Source organism: Pogona vitticeps, chromosome 2 (assembly GCF_051106095.1).
Source record: "Pogona vitticeps strain Pit_001003342236 chromosome 2, PviZW2.1, whole genome shotgun sequence".
Lineage (NCBI taxonomy): Eukaryota > Metazoa > Chordata > Lepidosauria > Squamata > Agamidae > Pogona > Pogona vitticeps.
In genome coordinates this window covers 137172142-137192512 of record NC_135784.1, presented here as the reverse complement: position 1 = coordinate 137192512, position 20371 = coordinate 137172142, and the positions used below count along the sequence as shown (strand labels likewise).

The following is a 20371-nucleotide window of genomic DNA, read 5'->3' as shown; positions in this document are numbered from 1 at the left end:
AGAGCAACGCATGCTGCCTTGAGCTTTTTGGAGGAAAGATGGAATAAGAGATGCAACTATTATCAGCATCCGCACTCGAACAATTGTTAACTAACATGCTGGACAATATGAAATCTCATGGCATAGGGTCAACCAAGGGATCAAGAATTAGTTCCCCAGCACCATCTTCCAAAATTTGTCCTTCAGGAAAGGCTGGAACCACTATAAAATGGGACACTCAAGCCCCACCCAGTCCTAATGGCCCAGAAGGATTCTGTGTTCAATGGTACAGAAATATACTAAGAGATCCAGCAGAATCGATGGGGATACAATTCTCCTGGTGAGTCTATTCTGGTGGATAATCTCCCAGAATAGATCTTCCAGGAGTTGACCAAGGCCATTTCGGTCCTCACACCAGATGAAAATCAAAATGAAATTGATTCAAGCAATTAGCCATTCAACCAGAAAGATCTGAAATTGAGTCATCATTATTTTGGGGGTGTGTGTGTTATATGTAACAGGAGAGTTTAATCACAGTAATGGTTTATGACATCATTACTCCCTCTCAGTCTCCTCAAGAAATCCCAAATGCCTGCTGCATTATATTTCATCCAACAGCATCTGAAGTGATTCCTTAGATCAAAGCCCAGGAATTTCAGTCGAACATTTCAAAATGGGTGGGTCAAAGATGCTCCCAGATATAACTTCTGGGGCTAGAGTGTCTCGGAAATTATTATGGAAACCCGTGATTGAGAAACCAGATACTAAAGGTATGTTTCAAGGAATCATGGGTGTATGTTTCCTATAGAGGGTGCAGGTTGTAAAAATAGCTAGCATTTCATAGCTTTTTACAATGGATCTATTGTACTGGATCCAAATAAAAATGGACTTTTCCTGCTTCTTTATAAAGGATGGAATATTCTGGGTGCATGATTGGAAATAGAAAAATACTTTATATTTTTCTGGAGTGTGGTTAAGTAACCGAATAAAGGGAATCATCAAGGAAAAAGCATGTATGATTAATGCCAGAGCCTAGGAAAATTGAATAGCATAATTATTTTCACATGCATTCCAAGAACTGGCCACTAGAGGGCCCCAGAGACCATGCTACATACAGTATTATTCACTAACAAGTATCCATAGCATGGTATCTGGCTCCCTCTGGTGGCCTGTTCTGGTAATACATGTGAGTTTTTTTTTTCTGGATTTGTTTTCTTTTAATATTTTAAATTTTTTTCAGATTATGAATAATTAAAACTATGGATACTGATCCTGTGGATGTGAGGATTCTACTGTACAGTGGTGCCTCGCTTGATGAGGATAATCCATTCCAGCGAAATCGCTGTAGAGCGAAATCCTCATCAAGTGAAATAAAAAAGCCCATTGAAATGCATTGAAAACCGGTTCAATGTGTTCCAATGGGTGAAATACCTCAGCGTCCAGCGAAGATTCTCCATAGGGCGGCCATTTTCCAATGCCTGTGCTGTGAAAAATCCGTCCTGAACACAGCAGGGAGCCATTCTGAAAAGCCGACGACCATTTTGAAAACCTGACGATCAGCTGTTTTGATCATCATAATGCGAAGAATCGGTTCCCAAAGCAGGGAACCAATCGTTGTAAAGAGGATTTTGCCCATTAAAACATCGTTTTGCGATTGCAACAGCAATCGCAAAAACATTGTCGTGAAGCGGATTTGTCATCAAGCAGGGTAAAGCAGGGCACCACTGTATTTGATATTTAGTGTTCTTCTTCATGGTCTCTGTGAATGCATACTAGTGGGTTAATCCGCACTTGCGTGAAGCAGCCTTGGAACTTTCTAGCTTGAGTGTGCATTCACAGAGACCATGAAGAAGAAAAAGAGGTTACCCACCTGTAACTCTGGTTCTTTGAGTGGTAATGTGTGAATTCACACTCCCTGCCCCTTCCTCCCTGCTGTACATCACGTGTGTCATTGCATGCTGTGCAGCGGCAGTCGGTTCCATGGAACTGAGGCACCTGGTGCCAGGGGCGGAGTTATAGCTAGCATGGGGGAAGGTCCTGGCACCATGTGCTCAAGCTAGAAAGTTCCAAGGCTGCTCCACGCAAGCACAGATTAACCCATTAGTGTGCATTCACAGATGACCACTTGAAGAACCAGAGTTACAGGTAGGTAACCTCTTTTTCTTCTTTTTTTAAGAATTAGCTTTATTGCACTTAAACAGCTAAAAAGTTGATTGCATCTTAATTAACTGTTTTGAAGAAAGATGAAGTTTCACCTCTTCTCTCTTTTTTTAGAGGCCCTGAGAGCCATTGAGCTCAGAATGCCGAGGGACTCCTTTCACCAGGTATGAGAACTATTGCTGTAACTTTCAGAGTCCCGCTCTCTCACATATATCAGGATGCCTGATATCCAGTTCAAAGACTCTTTTAGTCCTCTGTGGGGGCATTTTGAGATACAGGACCTTTAGTGCTACCAGAAAAAAATCATTGTTCAGCTACTCCACCTTTCTCACCCTTTCTTCCTTTAGTAAAAGGGGAAAATATGAAAGACGTGATTCACAAACACCTGAAAGGACTCAAATGGAAGACACTACCATCAGAAACCCATATAATTTTCTGAGGAGATAAGTGAATTGTATGTAGTCCAACAAATCTGGATGTTGCCAAGAGAGAGGGAGAAGGCTGGCACAGGAAATACTGCGGAGATTCTGGGACCCATAGTTCTTGAGAAAGCAGATTATATAGGATAACAGTTCACTCTGTTGCTACGACTACAAGCGTTAGAGTAGAGGAAGAAAACAAGATATACTCTGTATGTTTGGCTGTCAAGATGTTTTTTGCTAGAATTCTGAAGTCCACCTACTGTAGCCAAGTTCCAAACAGGGGTTTAAGAAATTAGAAATACACTTTAAATTATGGAACAACGGATGTCAGAGTTTGCCCCAAATGCACGGATTTGTTTGCAGTCCCAAAAATGGCTTAGCAAATTTCTTTCCATGCAAACTTTTGTACAGGCCACATCTTCAAGTATCCAAAGAAGTTAATTGTAATATTTGAAAGCTGAAACTGAAATCAATGTGTTAGTTTTACAGGTGCCATAATGCTTTTTTTTTCTTTTTGCTATATTCTGGGTTCTTTTTGATGTTGCTGAAATAGATTATCATGGCTTTAAAAGAAAGTTTTGTTGTACTTTTCAGATCCATTCTTCCTTGTTTCCCTGCCCGGCTTACAGAGCCAGCCTAAGGTAGAAAGACAGATCCTGTTATATTTTCTGATGTTAGTTGGTTGTCATAAACCTCCAGCCCACCTATAGATCTACCTGTAGATCCCAGTTTGCCTGTCACCTTCTTTCTGGGCAAACCTGCTTGTTCTCCAGGAACAGCTACAATTTAATGCCACTGTAAATCTGAGGAAGGTGAACTTTACCTAACGCATGCTTAGCACCTGCTTTGCCAGCCACATGGCTTTCCTCCCTACATTTCTCACTCATCCTAATGAAAGCCCCTTGCTAGAAATTGGCATCAACGGCACACAAATTGTCGAACTGTTAGAGACGGGTTAATTCTTAAGTCTTTCCGGCCCCTATAGACCTTTTCTAGATCCCACTAAATGCCACAGATAACTCTTCCTTAATGGAGTGCAGTTCTTAAGTGTTGGTTGTGTGTCACAAGATCTTTCTCACCTCCTGTAATCATGGACATTAACTTGCTCATGCTTTGTGATTGGTCTGAAGACTAGAAGCATAATTTTCTTTTATAAGTCTGATCCCTCCATCATACCCCTTAAATGTTGGCCTGATTTCAGCTCTGATGATGGGCTATCTGGAATATGTAGTTTGGCCTTCAGTCCTCAGTTTCTGTGCAGAATTGGTGTATGAGTCAAAAGATGTGGAGTGGAAGCTCCTGGAAACGGAGGTCCAAGAAGGATGAACGATGAAGTAGCCTTTCTGGAAGAGGAAGTGAAATAATAATGTACTGTCTGATTTAAAGGAGGGAATACCTAGACCAAGGTTTGCATATTGATTTAAGTGTTCTGAGATATGTGATCTCAGTCCTAAGTGAGGGTACAGGTCCTTGGTACTCATTGCCATCTTGCTAATTTTTCTCTTTCTCCCTAGAATCCTCGTATAACTTACCCACAAAGTCCCTCAGAGTGGAGAACATATACACCTCAGCCGCACTTCATCCAGCCTAGAATCGTCGAGCAGCCTGACCCAGCTAGATTGGAGAAACAATGTATCTATCGAAAGAAGCTGGAAAAGGCAAAGTCCAAGGCCGCAAAGAAGAAGTAAGGGATGGGATGCAAAGCTTCCACCTCTAACAAAATACTCCCTTGTCTTTTTATCTATCAGTTTTGGGTTCTGACTCAGGCATGCAGATGTGGTGGTGAGGTAGGCAAGCCTGGCCCAGAATAAAACAGAACGAACAGTGCCACAAATTCAGAGAACCATACAGATTCAGGAATAAAGCAAAGTCAACAAAATGCTTGTTTGAACCTTGAAGAATTTTTTAGATTTCAGGGAAGATACAAGTTTAATAGTCTCTTCCCTCAGATTTTTCCTGATGGCGATGCTATGTTATTATTATTATTATTATTTATTTAATTTATACCCCGCCTATCTAGAGTGGTCTGTTTTCATCAGACTAATACTCTCTGTGTCAACAGATATAAATATCAACAGATAAGTATCAGAAGATTAAAACCACGATCAAAAATAATTTAAAAACATTTGAAAAGAATTTACAAATCTGTTAATACACAAACAATGCATTGGTTGTTGTGGGTTTTTCGGGCTCTTTGGCCGTGTTCTGAAGGTTGTTCTTCCTAACGTTTCGCCAGTCTCTGTGGCCGGCATCTTCAGAGGACAGGGGTCAGAACACTGTTCCTACTCCTGTTCCTCTGAAGATGCCGGCCACTGACACTGGTGAAACGTTAGGAAGAACAATCTTCAGAACATGGCCAAAGAGCCCGAAAAACCCACAACAACCATTAGATCCCGGCCGTGAAAGCCTTCACGAATACAAACAATGCATTCCTGAGACAACTTATTCCTTAAAAGCCTGCCTTTAAAAAGAAGGTATTTGCCTGACGACAGAAGGACGAGAGGGAGGGGCCCAACTTGGCTTCTCGGGGCAACTTATTCCAAAGCCTGGGAGCAGCCGCTGTGAAGGACTTTTCTCGTGTCCCCACCAAATGAGCTTGGGAAGGTGGTGCAGCCGAGAGAAGGGCCTCCCCAGAAGATCTTAATAGCTGAGAAGGTTCCTATTGAGTAATAAGAGACTTCAAATATCCTGGACCCAAACCATATAGGGCTTTATACAGTAGATAATCATCAGCAGTATGGTATTGAGCCCAGATATAAACTGACAGCCAGTGATGCCATTGTAATAAGGGAATCATGTGCTCCCATTAACCAACGCCCACCAGCAGTCTGGCTGCAACATTTTGAACCAGCTGCAATTTCCAAAAGGTCTTCAAAGGTAAGTTGGAACAGACTATTATGACCTTTTTGAGAATTGCTACGTTGTTCATATGAGGAACCTCATATTTCTGCTCTTTCATCTATCCAGCAGGTGGTGCTAACATATCATGGATCCCATGTTTTTGTCAAAGAGGTCAGCTCAGGACACCACCTCATTTTATTCTTTATTTACCATGATTTTAGTTATTCTAAGTACCAGGAATTGCTGGGACTGGGGAACCTATGGCTCTGCCATAGTCCCTTACTGTTGGCCACGTTTTGGCTGGGGCGTCTGAGAGCAGGAGGCCAAAGCAGCTATAAGACCTAGGTTCCCCACACTTGACTTAGGAATTTGAGGGGCACAAGCATTGTTGGGCATGAGAGTGACTACTGAGCAAATTGGTTGGAAAGAGAAACTGTGGCTTGTTCTGTATTTGCTGCAGACGTAATGTTTTTCTTTCCTTCTTTAAGCTGTCTGAGAATCTGGCAGTGCTATGTGGTTCATAGAATAACTGTGTTGGAAGGGGCCTATATGGCCATTGAGGCCAACCCTCTGCTCAGTGCAGGAATCCAAATCAAAGGAGATCTGACAGATGATTGTCCAATTTTTCAGCACTGGAGCACTCACCATCTCCCAAAGTAACTGGTTCCATTGTTGTACTGCTCTAACAGTTAAGACGTTTTTCCCAATATTCATCCAAAATATGATTTCCTGTAGCATAAGCCTATTATTACATGTCCTGCACTCTTGAATCAGAACAGATCCTGCCCATCCTCTGTATGACTAGGTTCTTTTGTGTATGCAAGCGTCAAGTACGTTGTAAACTAGCTTTCAGATATTTTACAATGATGTCTCTCCTTTCACTCAGGTCTGACTTCTCCCTCTTGAAGTTTGTTAAATTAGCAAAGATTAAATCGAAAGAGATCTATATGTGGGAGGAAAACCTGAAACCAGAAAGGCTCAAGGTCAGAAATCAAAACACATTTACGATATCTAGTGAGGGCCTGATTGAGAATTTTAGCTTCATCTCTGTAGGACGGAGAGGGCAGCTGTTGACTCTCCAGATGTTGAACAGGGCCGATGAGAGTGGTAGTCTCCTACGATTTGAAAGGCCAGATGTTGCCCAGACTCACTATTGCACACTGTGACTAATCCCATACATTCGGATACATTCGAACGCAACTCAACAGTGCCCCTTAAAGTGTTTGGTTGGCTGACACCTGAATAAGTGTATGATGCCTTCTAGCAGACTTTTTGTTTTGTGTTTCTGAACTCTGAGCAAAACCACCCAGAATTCTGAGCAGGAAGAGAGCACCTTTCTTTTATTGTTGTTGTTGTTGTTGTTGTTGTTGTTGTTGTTGTTGTTGTTGTTGTTGTTGTTGTTGTTGTTGTTGTTGTTGTTGTTGTTGTTGCTGTTGCTGCTGCTGCTGCTGCTGCCCCTTTGAGCTAGGCCAGAGAACTTTCCAACAGGTCAGAGTACAGGCAATCAGCAATTGGTGGCCAATCAGTAATTATTCTCTGATGGTAAACTTATTGATCCATCAGTGTGAAGTCATCTCCTTTTCCCAGCCACATAGCTCTTGACTGGCAATGTGGTGGGATTCACATGGAGGAGTTTTCAGAAGCAGCAAGTGAGAAAACTTACTAAAACATTAAAAAAATGGTTTTGAAACTGTAAGTGCCAATAAATTTACAAAGGAAATGTTTTTAGTTTAGCAGAATGTCTAGCTCTGTGGTAAATTAAAAGGAGCTTTTTGGTTGATGCATAGGTTTTGGAGCACAAAAGCTCACTCATATGCATGTCTATTGAGAGGTAGGCTTTGTGGAGTTCAATGGGTTTATTCCCAGGCCCATAGGTCTAAGATTTTAGTTCACTTTACAAACTCTTAGCAAGAGCTTATTTCTCAGCAAAGATATTAAGATCCTCCTTATAATCTCTTAACTGTTGGGGTTCTGAAATGGATGCTTCTGACTGATAGCAGTGATCTCTGTAAAGAGGGCTCTTCCTGTGAAGAAGAGAAAAGAGCTGAAATCAGTGCTATGTTTGTGGGGGTGTGCTGATTTCAGTGGGATTTTACTGTTTTTCATTTACGTAGCCCTTTTAATGTCTTAAGTGTGTTTATTAATTTTCACAACAATCCATGTATGTCGTTTTTGCAGGTATGAAATAGAGGCTGAAAGAGAGAGAATAAGGTCACATTATGAATCTGTGCTCAGAGGTGGACTTTTCACTCTGTCAGCAGATACTGATTAAGCCTCATTAAAGACTATGCTTCAAAATTGCTTAGCCCAAGACCTGCTTGCCACCAGAATCTTCTCAGATGTCTTGTAATGACCACTCATAAGAAAGCTGTGATCCTTTCAAAATATTTCAATTCTTTTTTTCCTCTCTCTCTCTCTCTCTCTCTCTCTCTCTCTCTCTCTCTCATATAATATAACTTTTTTAAAAAATGATTATTTTTCTGTGTGCCTGCAGGTTCTCATGAAGTACTTAACTTCCCCTGTGGAACTTGATCAACTATATGCAGCTCAGGTAAACTCAAATGTCAGTCTAGAACTTTGCAAAGGTTTTAGTGTCTCTCTCTCCAACTTGATGCTTGTTGAGAATGCTGGAGGTTGCAATCCAACACATCTGGAAAGCAGCAGCTTGACAAGATTGCTTTAGCAGAAAGTCTACTCAAGTTCTCATATTTAATATGCAATTTTTTTGAAAGTCATAACATTCTCAGGATCTTCAAAGTGTCAGATTTCATACCAGAGACCACATTGTTCTTATGAAGTCACTTTCAATTTATGATGAGCTTATGACCTCCAGAAACTCTACCATCAACAGCCCTGCTAATCTTTCGAAAAGTCAAGGCTGTGGTTCCTTTATGGTGTCAGTTCATCTCTTATTTACTCTTCCTCTTTTCCTCTTGCTTTCTGCTTTTACCAGCATTAATTTCTCTTCTTGTCATTTCATGATGTGCCTGAAGCCCGATAACCTTCGTTTAGTAATTTTTGCTTTTAGAGAGAGTTCAGGTTTGATTTTATCTAGAATTCACTTATTTGTCTCTCTAGAAGTAACTGTGAAATCTGCTTTTTTCCAACACATTTCAAATTATTTTCCCCCATCAGGTTTCTTTACTGTCTGGATTTCATACCTGTACATAGTGATCAGGAATACAAGAGTATGGATCTTTTTGGTCTCCAGTGACACTTCCTTACACTTGATTATCTTTTTTAATTTGTCATTTGCTGCTGTTCTGAGTCTCAGTCTTCTGATTTCTTGGCCGTGGTCTCTATTTTTAGTGAACTAATAAAAAAACCCATTAACAATTTCAGTTTCTTCATTGTCAGCAGTGAAGTAGTTTTTCTGCAGTCATGTTTTTTTTTCTCTCTCTCTCTTCGTAACATTCAGCTGTAGTCCTGCTTTAGCATTTTCTTCTTTTATTGAAAATCATTTTAAGTATTGCTGCTTTCTGCTAGTAAGATGGTGTTCCTCTACCTATCTTAAATTATTGCTGTTTCTTCAACTATCAATAATAAACCTAGCCTTGCTTTTGGTATGATATATTCTGCATACAGACAGGGAGATAAAATACACCTTTGTCTGACACCTTTGCTTACTATGTTTCTTTGCATTCTGTTCTAACAGCTTCTTGTCCAGGATACAGGTCATGTATTGGGATAATCAAAAGTTAAAGGTTTCCTATTTCTCTTAGAAAAATCAATTGCTTCTCATGATCCACACAGTCAAAGACTTTGTTATAGTCTCTAAATTACCGAGTCATTTTTCTGAAATTCATTCATTCATTCATTCATTCATTCATTCATTCATTCATTCATTCATTCATTCATTCATTCATTCATTCATTCATTCATTCATTTGTTGATAGATTCATTTGTTCATTCATTATATTTCAGTATTGCACCATCTAGTGGCACTGGGTGGTTTCCAATCATGAAATAACTATAAAGAGAACACCCCATGAACCCACAAATTGGTATACTCCAGTGGCCAAGGTATAGTTGCACAACGGTCTCTAGTGCTTCTCTGTCTTTTGAATCCAACTTAACTGGCTGGCATTTCTTGCTCCGTATACAGTAAAAGTTTTTGTTGCAACACCTTGATCATCACTTTGCCTGGATGGAACATCAATACAATGCCCTATAGATACTGCAGCTGTCTTCTTTCTTGGGGACTAGAATGTAAGCTGAACATTTCCAGTCTGTGGACTACTGTTTTGTTTCCTGTATGTTGGCATACAGGTGTTAGAATTTAGTAGATTCAGCATTTGTAGCTTGGAGTGGTATATTGATATCCCATCTTATCCATATCCCATCTTACACCATATTATTGATTTAATTGTTTAATGTTATGATGTTTTTATGTTTTTTATGATATTTTATGATATTTGTAAGCTGCCCCCCTGACAGCTGTCTGGGGGGGGCGGGGTAGAAATCAATCAATCAATCAATCAATCAGTCAATCAATCAATCAATCAGTCAATCAATCAGTCAATCAATCAGTCAATCAATCAGTCAATCAATCAATCAATCAATCAAACAAACAAACAAACAAACAAACAAACAAACAAACAAACAAATCTACTTTCAGGAATCTATTTCTTCCCAGTCCTTTAAGTGCTGCTTTCTAAATCCACTTTCTAAAACTGCACATTCTACATCATGTGGTTCTTCCCTTTCAACTTTGTGCACATCAGCCACTAGCAACATTCCCTCTAATTTTCTGTAAACATGGAAAACTGGTAATACCTGCAGTGGTTTTCCATCTACTTTGTCTTGGGATCCATCAGTGTAGTGCCATCTGGCTGGATCCATCAATCCATCACTTACCGTTAATGTAAGTAAAATATCACTTGATAAAACCGCGCGTAACTTTTATGCTTGCTTCTTTAAGTCCTCCCCTCCCCCGAGATAAAGAAGTGGAGCTATTAGGAATAGAACTCCACACTCTGTACCTGTACTGTGCTCCTTCAGAAACTGAGTCACACATCTGGAGCGCTGGAGCATACCTCACCTGTTCCAGGTGGATGGGTGTTGCTTACTTCAGAGAAGAGAGAATGGCAAGGGTTGTACAGCTATTTCTCAAAGTGGAGGGGGCTCACCAAAGTAAGCAGCTGAGTATGGGTTAGGTGTTTGTCCTTTGGAAACCCCTTCTGATAACAGCTACGTATTTTTTGTTTCCATTTATGTTTTCCAAGGTAGGGGTGGGGAAAGCCTCTCTGCAGTATCCTCCCTGGTTCTGAGCCAGTCTGATGCCCTGGCACTGGAATCAGAAGAAGCTGCCATAATGATCATTCTGATCTCTCTGGCTGGTTTTTCTAGGCCTTTGGGCAGCTCGGGATTGCCGAAGAATCTGTACTATCTGCGCTTCGTAGTACTGTGAGTATAATATCTATCCATTAACTTGTATCTTGCAATGAACCTTTAGATATATTTTTTCACAGTCTAAACCGGCCTCTCTCAACTTTGGGTCCCCAGATGTTGTTGGACTACAAATCTCATCATGCCTAGCCAAAAACATCTGGAACCCAAAAGTTGGTCTATCCCAGGAGTTGTGCAGCCCAGAGGGTCTTTTGTGCCGCTTCCTACCAGGTGGGAAAAAGAAACACAGAATGCCATGGATTGCCTTGAGATTCATTGTGCTTAACAGACCTTAATGGGAGATGCATAATTGGTGGCAGTATTTCAGCAGTGAAGAGCTTGGTTGTCTTGTCTGCTCACAAAATGAGATATGTTTAGGTGTAAGAGGAGATACTGTACAAAAGTAGTGACAAGAGTGGTGTGAGCAATATGGAAGTTGAAAGAATTGGCTTTATGACAGCTGAGATCCCATTCCCAGATGAGAGAAAACAGAAGGGCGTATTGCCAATGTCTGTGCTTGCAAAAACATTTTCCCTCTTGAGAAGGTAGTTGAAACCTTAGAATCCAGCACACAAATATTTTAAGTGGAGGTTATGCCACCATTCGTAACCTTAGCAGGCAAAGCTCTAAGTTGCAGTTTGGGCATCTCAGCCTTCACTGCCCTGCTGGTCAAGTTTGAGACACATGTGATGAGCACACATGCCAGTGAAATCAGAGGACTGGGGGGAAACAGAACAACTGGGTCTTAGCGCATGGTGACTTTTGTCCTTCTCTCCTAGCAATGGCATTGTTGCCAGGCCCAGCATCAAAATCTGGGAGGTGCTACAAAAGGTAGGGAATGCGGGTCTCTGTATTGTCACAAAACACCAACACTTTGAAAGGACTCCTGAGGAAGATGAAAAAAAAAATAAGCGCCAAAGCAGGACTGTAGTTGAATGTTACAAAGATAACAGCATTACTACAGAAGAATTACATACATTAATATTCACAATGGAGGCACTGAAATTGTTAAGGATTTTGGATACCTCAGTTCAATCATCAATCCAAATGGAGACTCCAGCCAAGAAATCAGAAAAAGACTGAGACCTGGAAGGGCAGCAATAAAGGAATTAGAAAAGATCTTCAAGTGTAAGGTTGTGCCATTGGAAACTAAGACCAAGATTATATTGTATTCCTGATCACTACGTACAAGTGTGAAAGTTGGGCAGTGAAGAAAGCTAATAAGAAAAAAAAAGATTCATTTGAAATATGGTGTTGGAGGAGAGCTTTGAGGATATCCTGGACCACCAGAAAACCACACAAATTTTCCTGAGCCAAATCAAGCCTGAAGTCTCTGTAGAAGTGATAATGACACAATGGAGGCTCAGCCTGTCCATAGTGGCATATACTTATGATTTATGGAAGCCTGCTGACACTCTGTGGCATGACAGAAAAGACCTCGTCCACTTGTATTTCTACTTAAGATGGTCCATCCCTTCCCTTTCAGAACTGGCCCACATCTTCAAGAGACAGGGTCAGGACATTCAATCTATTTGGCCTGATTTACTGAGATGCAAAAAAAGAGAGCCCTTTGTTCAGCCTACTTGCATGGGTACTTTCACCAAAAGGACACTGGGGGAGACAACCCTGTGATGTATTACATGAGTTGTGGCATTGAAAGGGAGGATGGAGAAACTCCCTTCCTCTATTTTCATGAATACAGAGGAGAAGTGGAGCACAAGAGAGCTGTAGCAGCCATCATTTTCACTTGCCAGAAAGCCTCTGGGCTCATGTGTCTGAACTCGCCACATTATGAGCACATTGGTCACATTTTAGCATCATGACTTATTCAGCTGTTTGCTGTTTGTACATCTGCTTTGTGCTTAGGGTGCACAGTATTCTGGGTTGCCTGGGCTAGCATCCCATTGAGCCTTGAAGTTTGATTTGATTATCTTTTCAAGGTTTTCCCTGAAACTTGTTATCTCAAACTGACTCTCCATGATTGCAGATTCCATTTGGGAACTTGAGAGGAGAAGTGAGCGCCTATATCTGGCAATGCTTTGTGGGGCTTTTCTCTTGCTTCTGCACCTCCCCCCAGCTCTGCAATGCCCACTATGATGGTGGATGTTCATGTATGTAAGTGATTTACCCCCTCCAAGTCTGTTATTTGTGCCTTTTTTTCAGGTTCAGGAATGCAACAGTCTGCCTTTGCAGTATGAAGCCGCTCGGTCCTTAGCTTTGCTGGGTGAGTGACTTCTTTTCTTCCTCAGATCACTGACATGGAGTCTCCCTGCAGCCCAATGCTATGGGAACATTATATCACCTACTACTTGCTGATGGTAAATTACTCAGCAGAGAAAGAATGCTTGTCCATTCTTAGGAACACATACAGTAACTTCTGCTTTAACTTTCTTTATTTTTTATTCTATGAAATGGTCCCAGGAGCTGGAGCCCACTGTGAGGGCCTTTGGCCATGAGGATCTCATGCAGGGAGTGGACAACATGGGCTGCATGTGGCTTAATGGCCAGCTTTTGCATTCCTCATGTGTCACCAGATGGTCACAAACTGGGTGGCTAACTGGGAATGTCCTTTTAAGACAAGCATTTCCTGGTTTGCCATTGCAGTTTGGCCGCTTGATAGCAGGCGTGGGGAGGAGTGCGGTTCCCAGTGTGTCCTGGGGGCAAAACTGTCCCCCCACCCTCTGGAAGGACCTATCACTCTACAAAGGCAGAGCTGGGAAGTAAGTAAAGGGAGCAGGGATTGTGGGGTCTATAGTCCAATCCCTCCAAAGAGCCCCAGGTTTGGGAAGGCTGGTCTGCAATGAAGAGTTTCACAGACCTACCTGAAGCAGCCTAGGATTGAATTTAAGACTAGAGGTGTACAGATCTGTGGTTTTTGTACTAGAGTTCACAGATTTCCCCAGGCAGCATGTAGCCCAAGAGCTCAAATCTGCGCATCTCTAGGACCTTTTGCCTCCAGAGTACTGTATATATTCTGCCACTGAGCTACAGAAGTCCACCATCTCTTTTGTTTCCCTGGACTTATTCGCTGATGAATTGACAAGATAGGCAACCCTTAATATAGAATCTGATTAGAAGGATCCACGCTTTGTTCCTCCATCTTCTGCCCATCTCCGTGGCATTCATATGGCCACTTCAGAAGGCAGGCTCCCTCTCAGATTAAGCCCTGAAAATCATATGGCCGCTTTTGCAAAATGAGTTGTGGGCAATATTAGAAGAAGTTGTGACATGACTGGGGTCAAGTAGCCATAGTTTCGAGAGAACATTGGAGAGCCTTGAGGAGAGAGGACAACATGGCCACCAGGAGGAAACAGCAATAAGCAACAGTAGGCTCTGACTGGTGGAACTTCTCAGGTGGTTTGGGAGAGAAGTTGTGACTCACACAAGAATGTGCCTTGTGGCACCGATACTCATCTTAGACTGCTACCAACCTTGGCACAGGTGAAGGGGAATGGTGACCTGTAGCTCCCAATTGCAACTTGTGTCCTTGTGGCAGAATTACAAAGAGTAGGTGGGTATGGATGCCATCAGAGGGAGGCCAGCTCTGTGACAGTTCTGTTGGCTGATCTTCTTCACGAGTCCCTAAAATGCCCGGTTTATGCAGGATTTGAATACTGAATAAAACAAAAAGAAGTCCTGTGTCTCATTAAGAGAGAGAGAAGCAGGGCTAACTCAAACCATGGCCTCCTCAAGAACAAAAAGGATTAAGAGGGGATTCCCATGAGTGTAACTTGTTGGGGATCCTGACCACTTTTAATAACAGGAATTCTGTCCTCTTTTTGCATGTGGTCATTTTATTCCCCTCTATCCTTGCTTCCTTTGCCCTGGGCCTATGGAGGACCACTCAATAAAGAAGGAAGCTTACTCACAGACACTATCCTTCCATCAGGATTTCAATACTAGAAAATCATCTTTCCCGAATCATATGGAGAACCTCCACAGAGGAAGGAGGAGCTTGCCTTCAAAAGCCACCCAGCAGCTGAAATCTTCTTGCTTAGTGTACATAGTAAGTCACACTAGAGTAGATCCACTGAACCAATAGCGATTTAGTGAGTCAGCTCCATTGTTTCAAATGGGCCTACTCTAGTTGAAACTTACTTCAGCAAAGTAAGTCATAATTAAGGAAGGCCCATTTGAATCAGTGGAACCTATGGAGGAATTGACTCACCAAATCCTCACTGATCCAATGGGTCTACCCTAGTGCAACTTATAACACTAAGCTATAGGATTTCAGCCTTTGTTTGCAAAAGGTAGAAGCAACAGTGATGTATGGGTGTTCTGCCAGTCATCCATATAAGGACTGAATGGGATTCACTTGTATCCGTTGCCCTATGAGTTTCTCTGAATTTGATGAGATTGCTTTATATAATATTGCATCTGATTCTCTCGAACAGGTTGTCTAGAAACCTCTGTGGTGAAAGTGCTGCTTAGACACCTGAAGGCGATGAGCGTGGATCAGAGAAAAGATGCCCTGGCTGCTCTGAAGGTATCTCTGCAAGCATGGTCATTAATGCCACCTTTTGAGGTAAGATATGAGATTTCACATTTTGCCAATCGTGGCAGCTCTTTGCCTCCTGATCCTATTGAAGCTGCATCCACATCACTCTTGTACTAACACACAGCTTCTGTCTATTTATAGAGATCCTGCATTGCTGGTCAGAGTTGTTTAATCCGAAATCTTGAGCGGCTGGTGAATTTGCAGGATCCCCTGGAGGAAATGAGCTTTGACGCAGCCCTTTGTCTGGGGTACCTGGACAAGACTAGCCCAGTTGCCCAAAATATGATGCTGATGTGCTTGACCCAGAGGGACTGGAAGAAGAAAAATCAGGTGAGTGTGTTGAATGAATGAACAGAGAGAGCCAAGCTTCATCTTATTCCAGATATCTTTGCGAAATCCCTTGGAAGAAGAGAGAAAGTGAGAATCAGAACCATCCTGAATTTCAGTCAGACAAGGAAGAATTCCCCACTATGTCTGCATCCTTCTACTCAGATAATTTTTAAAAGGCAGACATGGATCCATCATTCCTACCAGCCTGCTTCCCTTTCCTGTATGGATGCCCCTTACCTAGCACTGGCCTTAACGCAGTGGGATAAATCTCCCACATACAGTGATGCCTCACAAGACAAATGCCTCGCGCAACAAAAAACTCGCAAGACGAAAGCATTTTGCAATTTTTGGGTGAATCACAAGACAAATTTTTCTATGGCCGTGCTTCGCAAGATGAATAGGAACACATTAATTAAATTTCAATGCATTCCTATGGGAACCTGGGCTTCGCAAGACAAAACTTCCGCAATACGAAACGACTCGCGGAACAAATTATTTACGTCTTGCGAGGCATCACTGTACATAAATAATATTTAAATCATTTCCTTATTTTTCAGAAGTGGCTAAAACAGATCCATTTGTAACTATATTGAAAACACACACATCTGAGTTTGGCAGGCCGCTAACCTGTAGTAGAAAATGCCCCCCCCCCCGGTTCTGGCCAAATGTGTCATCAAATACCCACAATGGGGCACAAGGCAGCAGCACGAGCAGGAATCATGAGCGATGTAATATCCCTCCTCCAACAGAAAGAGAGGCCATGTTGCTGTAACTAAAAAAGGAACTACAAGCAGGATGTTTTAAAACTTTGCACACCACCTTGTCCTTTTCAGGTTGGCCTCATAATGGCAATGCTCTAGTATGAATTTTGGAACGTACCTTCTGGCTGAGATAGCTTCTTCTTCTTTTTATGATTTGGAATAAGCAAAGAGTCACAGTTATATTGTGGAAGACGTTATCCCTTATGAAATTAGAATCACACACAAAAATGTAGGTATCCATATACAGGGGACTATTTACAAGCCACTAGTTACGCCCAAGCTCTGCTAATAGCATAGAGTTACGCAGGTCTTCTTGAATTGCAGTCTATATGATGCATCTGGTTTTCTTCCTTCTGAACTTGTCTTTTGGTATCCTTCCTTTTGCAGGCTTTAGTCATGCTCATAAAGCACATGGTGATAAAAGATGCTGTAATTATCCAGAGTGTTCTACATCAGCTTCAACATTCCCCTGTATACAAAGTAAGTAGATTTTGTTTTGAAGGACCTGTTTTGGGGCCTGAAAAGCTCAGTTTTGCCTTTCTGTCAGCATGTTTGTCTTATTCTTTCGCTTGATTTCGAATCGGCAATTAGAAGTTTCCTTTCTGTTCTCTTCAATTTTTTCAGCGCTTCAATGTGGCCGCTTCTTCTGACTTAGGTGCCAGGATCTGTTCAGTGTGTGCTCTGTTTGTTTTTATCTCTGTTTGCCTTTTTTATATGTAGTTTTTTAAACATTTGAGTTCAGGGGGATGGGAATTTGTCCATGAATCTGATTTGATCAGCATGGAAGATTGTTCTCAGGCTCACAGTGGGAGAAAGGAGGGTAAAAGAATCCCGTTCCTCATACTTGATATTAAATACAATAAAATAAAACATCACATGATCTCCAAGATAATGCATTTAACCATGTCATGTACAATCAGTCTGTAAGCATCTCAGCCTCAGAGGAGGGGTTTATTTTAGGTGTAATGGACTAAAAATGGGTAGAATATATTTTTCTCATTACTGATCTGCTACAACTGGTATGGGCAGAAGGTAGATTGAAATCTACTGGGTGATTTTTAATGGTTGGCTGTTGAAGAGTAAGGGATTATAATTTCCAGTTATTTAACAACAGCTACAACAAAATATGGCAAAAGTGAAAGGTGACAGAAGTAGGGACAGAACCCTTAATTCAGCTTTTCAGTGACGGTCACGTTGAGACAAGAACTGTTACAATACCCAGTGCAAAGAAATAAAAGAGAACAACAAAAGAGGAAAAATGAGAAGATATCTTTCAGAAGATCCAAGAAATTAAAGGGAAATTTAAGCCTGTATTAGGAATGCCAAAGTACCAACAGGAAAACACACTATCTGACTAGAAGAAAATAAAGAGAAGGCGGAAACAGTATACTGACTTATACAGAAGAGAAAAGGATGGCAGATTCCTTTGAAAAGGAATTGCATGATGAAAAATCTTCAGCACTAGAAAGTGAAGTGAAAGCTTTGCTGAAAACACTGAGAAGAAATAAATCACCAGAAGTTGATGGAATATTGATAGAACTATATCAAGCTACAGAGACTGAATCTGACAAAACCCTAACAAGAATATGCCAACAAATATGGAGAAAAAAGCCCCACAGACTAGAAACATTCATTTCAATATACATTCCAACCCTATCTACTGCAAAAAATAATAATTTGTGTAATAATACATAGTTGCATCCAGCCAATTCCCCATACGTTGTCATGACAGGTTGGGGAGGGAAAGCCAAACGATGAGCAATTTCTTTGAACTTTTGTATTTGAAGAAGCGCTCTAATTAACATTTTTCCTATTTGAAATTATGCTATCTACATAAAGATAATTGCTTCAAATCTCTTCAGCTACTCTGTGTGGACCATGTGCAAGGCATGAGATATGGATCATTTTTGGACAAAGAAGTTTAAGTCTCTTGGCTGCCTTAGTAATGTATGGAGTGGTATCTGTTACAAAGAGGAAGATGTTTCTCCTTTTTATACCATCTGAGAGTAATTGCATGCCAGAGTAATTTCATAGAATCTTTGAAGTGCACAGCAATAATGGAATTGCTTACATTTTGTAGAGTTTTACATGTTAGAAGAAATACTTCACCAGGCTTGTCACATTTCAGAGTTACAATAATGACATTAGGTACGTACCGTTTATATCACTTGTTCCATCTATTGAAACCCATATATTATTGTTGTCAACAGCAGATCTTATTTTTCCTAACACATCTTCATAGCAGCACAGATTAATCTTTTCCTTAAAGTTGATTCATTTGGAATCTCACGACTGGTGTACTTCTCCAAAAAATGTTGGAGGCTACCACTATCTAGTTTTGTTAAAAGAATATTTGAAGTAACCATCATTGTACAGAGATCTTTACAACCTTCTGCCTGGGTATTTGATAAATCTGTGGTTGAAGAAGAAGCTGTCTCGAAAAGGAGATGTTGCCTGTTCTCAGCAAAGATAAATCTTGCTAAACGACTCTTACGTTTCATGGTATCATAATGTTGTTGAATATTAAAGTGCTTTTGGGTTGACCCCTGAAACATTAGTGGATCACATATCACTTCATCGATAAATAACCTGTTACCCTTGGAGGGGCTACATTTTTTTGTTGCCCACACTGGAAGATGTGCCTGCTATAAGTTTAGGATTAGCCTCCTCTGTGCAAGAATGCCCTTCTACCAGCAGAACTGTCTTTTGCCAGCTGATATGTAAAGAGAGTTACTGCTAGCCGAACTGTTCTGCTGGGAAAAATTGCTGGCAGAAGATCCAAAAGGATGAGGTGGAGAAAGGACAGAATGAGGGAGGAGCTAGCCCATTTCCAACTTGGCTTAAGAGAATCTCTGACAAGAATAACCAAAGAGGCCTTCCTAGAACTTTATGGACACAACTGACCCAGAGGGGGAAAATACAAACAGAGGGTTCTAATTTCATGACTCAGAAGTTGTGGTCTCACCAAAGAGCAAGAACAGCTGAGACTGCAATACTTACGCAGGCTTATTTGGGCATGCATTTTTCTGAATTCAGTGGGATGTAGTTCTGAAGAAAATATGCATGAATTTGGCCTTGCCTATGGTCTCTTCTTTTCCAAGGACCATTAAAGTGTCAAATATTAGTTGAAAAGGCTCCATGCATTTCATTATCTACTTCTGGACTTTTTGCATCGATATCTTTTCTGTTAAAACAAATCTGTCAACATTGTGGTGGACAAAGCTTAAGAAGTGATGATGGTAGTGGACGGTAGGGAAAAGTAGGGGGACTTGATGCAATGCGGTTTAATGACAAACTGAAGGGAGAGTGGGCTGAAACTAAATATATGTCACTAGTTGAAGAGCGACTTTCTTGCTCCCTCTTTTTACCCAGCATCGTGTTGACTCTGCAAAGCTCTTGACCACCATAGGACTTGAAACAATCCAACAGGAAGGCATGGAGGAGAATGTGTTTAATGTGCTTCTCGGGAAGTTATCTGCGGAGCCTTTTCTGGTGAGGCCGAGACCTTTGCAGAGCTACTGTTTTGATAATTCACTGTTCCTATGTAGCCTCTTTCTATAGTACTGTATATTGTTAGTCTGTTCCCTTTTTTTTCACCCTGAGCCTATGGAACAGTATTAATGCTGTTGGCCTTCTCTCAAGAAATGCCCTTCCTCCAGGATTTGCTCCCAAAGTGCCATGCTAACAGTGTGTCATGAAAGCGCAAAGGATAATAAGCCTCCTTGTCAGTCTGAGACCTGGTTACAGTTTGTGGTGACACAGCTGTATGGAAACGCCATTTTCTAAGGCAGTTATTTCCAGAGCCTGGAAATAAGCTGTTAATTTTAATGTATTCCTTGCTGTTCCACTGTGGCCTGAAAGACAGTTCAGATGCTTTAGAAAGTGGATATTGCCTGTTACACAGTAGGCATTCTCAGCCATTTAGAAGAATTGTGTGAGGTGTTTCTGGATCATTAACTGCAATAGCCCTAGAATAAAGGAAATTCTCTCTC

At 41.2% G+C, this 20371-nt stretch overlaps 1 protein-coding gene across 1 annotated transcript in view; it reads left to right on the top strand.

Moving 5' to 3' along the window:
* Positions 1-652: 652 nt before the first annotated feature.
* The window catches only part of HEATR9 (HEAT repeat containing 9), a 26919-nt gene continuing 7200 nt past the window's right edge, over positions 653-20371 (top strand). Inside the window, exons 1-11 of the mRNA XM_020815271.3 lie at positions 653-749; positions 2254-2303; positions 4076-4245; positions 6289-6385; positions 7897-7953; positions 10752-10808; positions 12954-13014; positions 15185-15315; positions 15430-15618; positions 16767-16859; positions 19752-19871. Of these exons, the coding sequence (XP_020670930.3) occupies positions 653-749; positions 2254-2303; positions 4076-4245; positions 6289-6385; positions 7897-7953; positions 10752-10808; positions 12954-13014; positions 15185-15315; positions 15430-15618; positions 16767-16859; positions 19752-19871 (1122 nt within the window). The remainder of the gene's footprint in view (positions 750-2253; positions 2304-4075; positions 4246-6288; positions 6386-7896; positions 7954-10751; positions 10809-12953; positions 13015-15184; positions 15316-15429; positions 15619-16766; positions 16860-19751; positions 19872-20371) is intronic.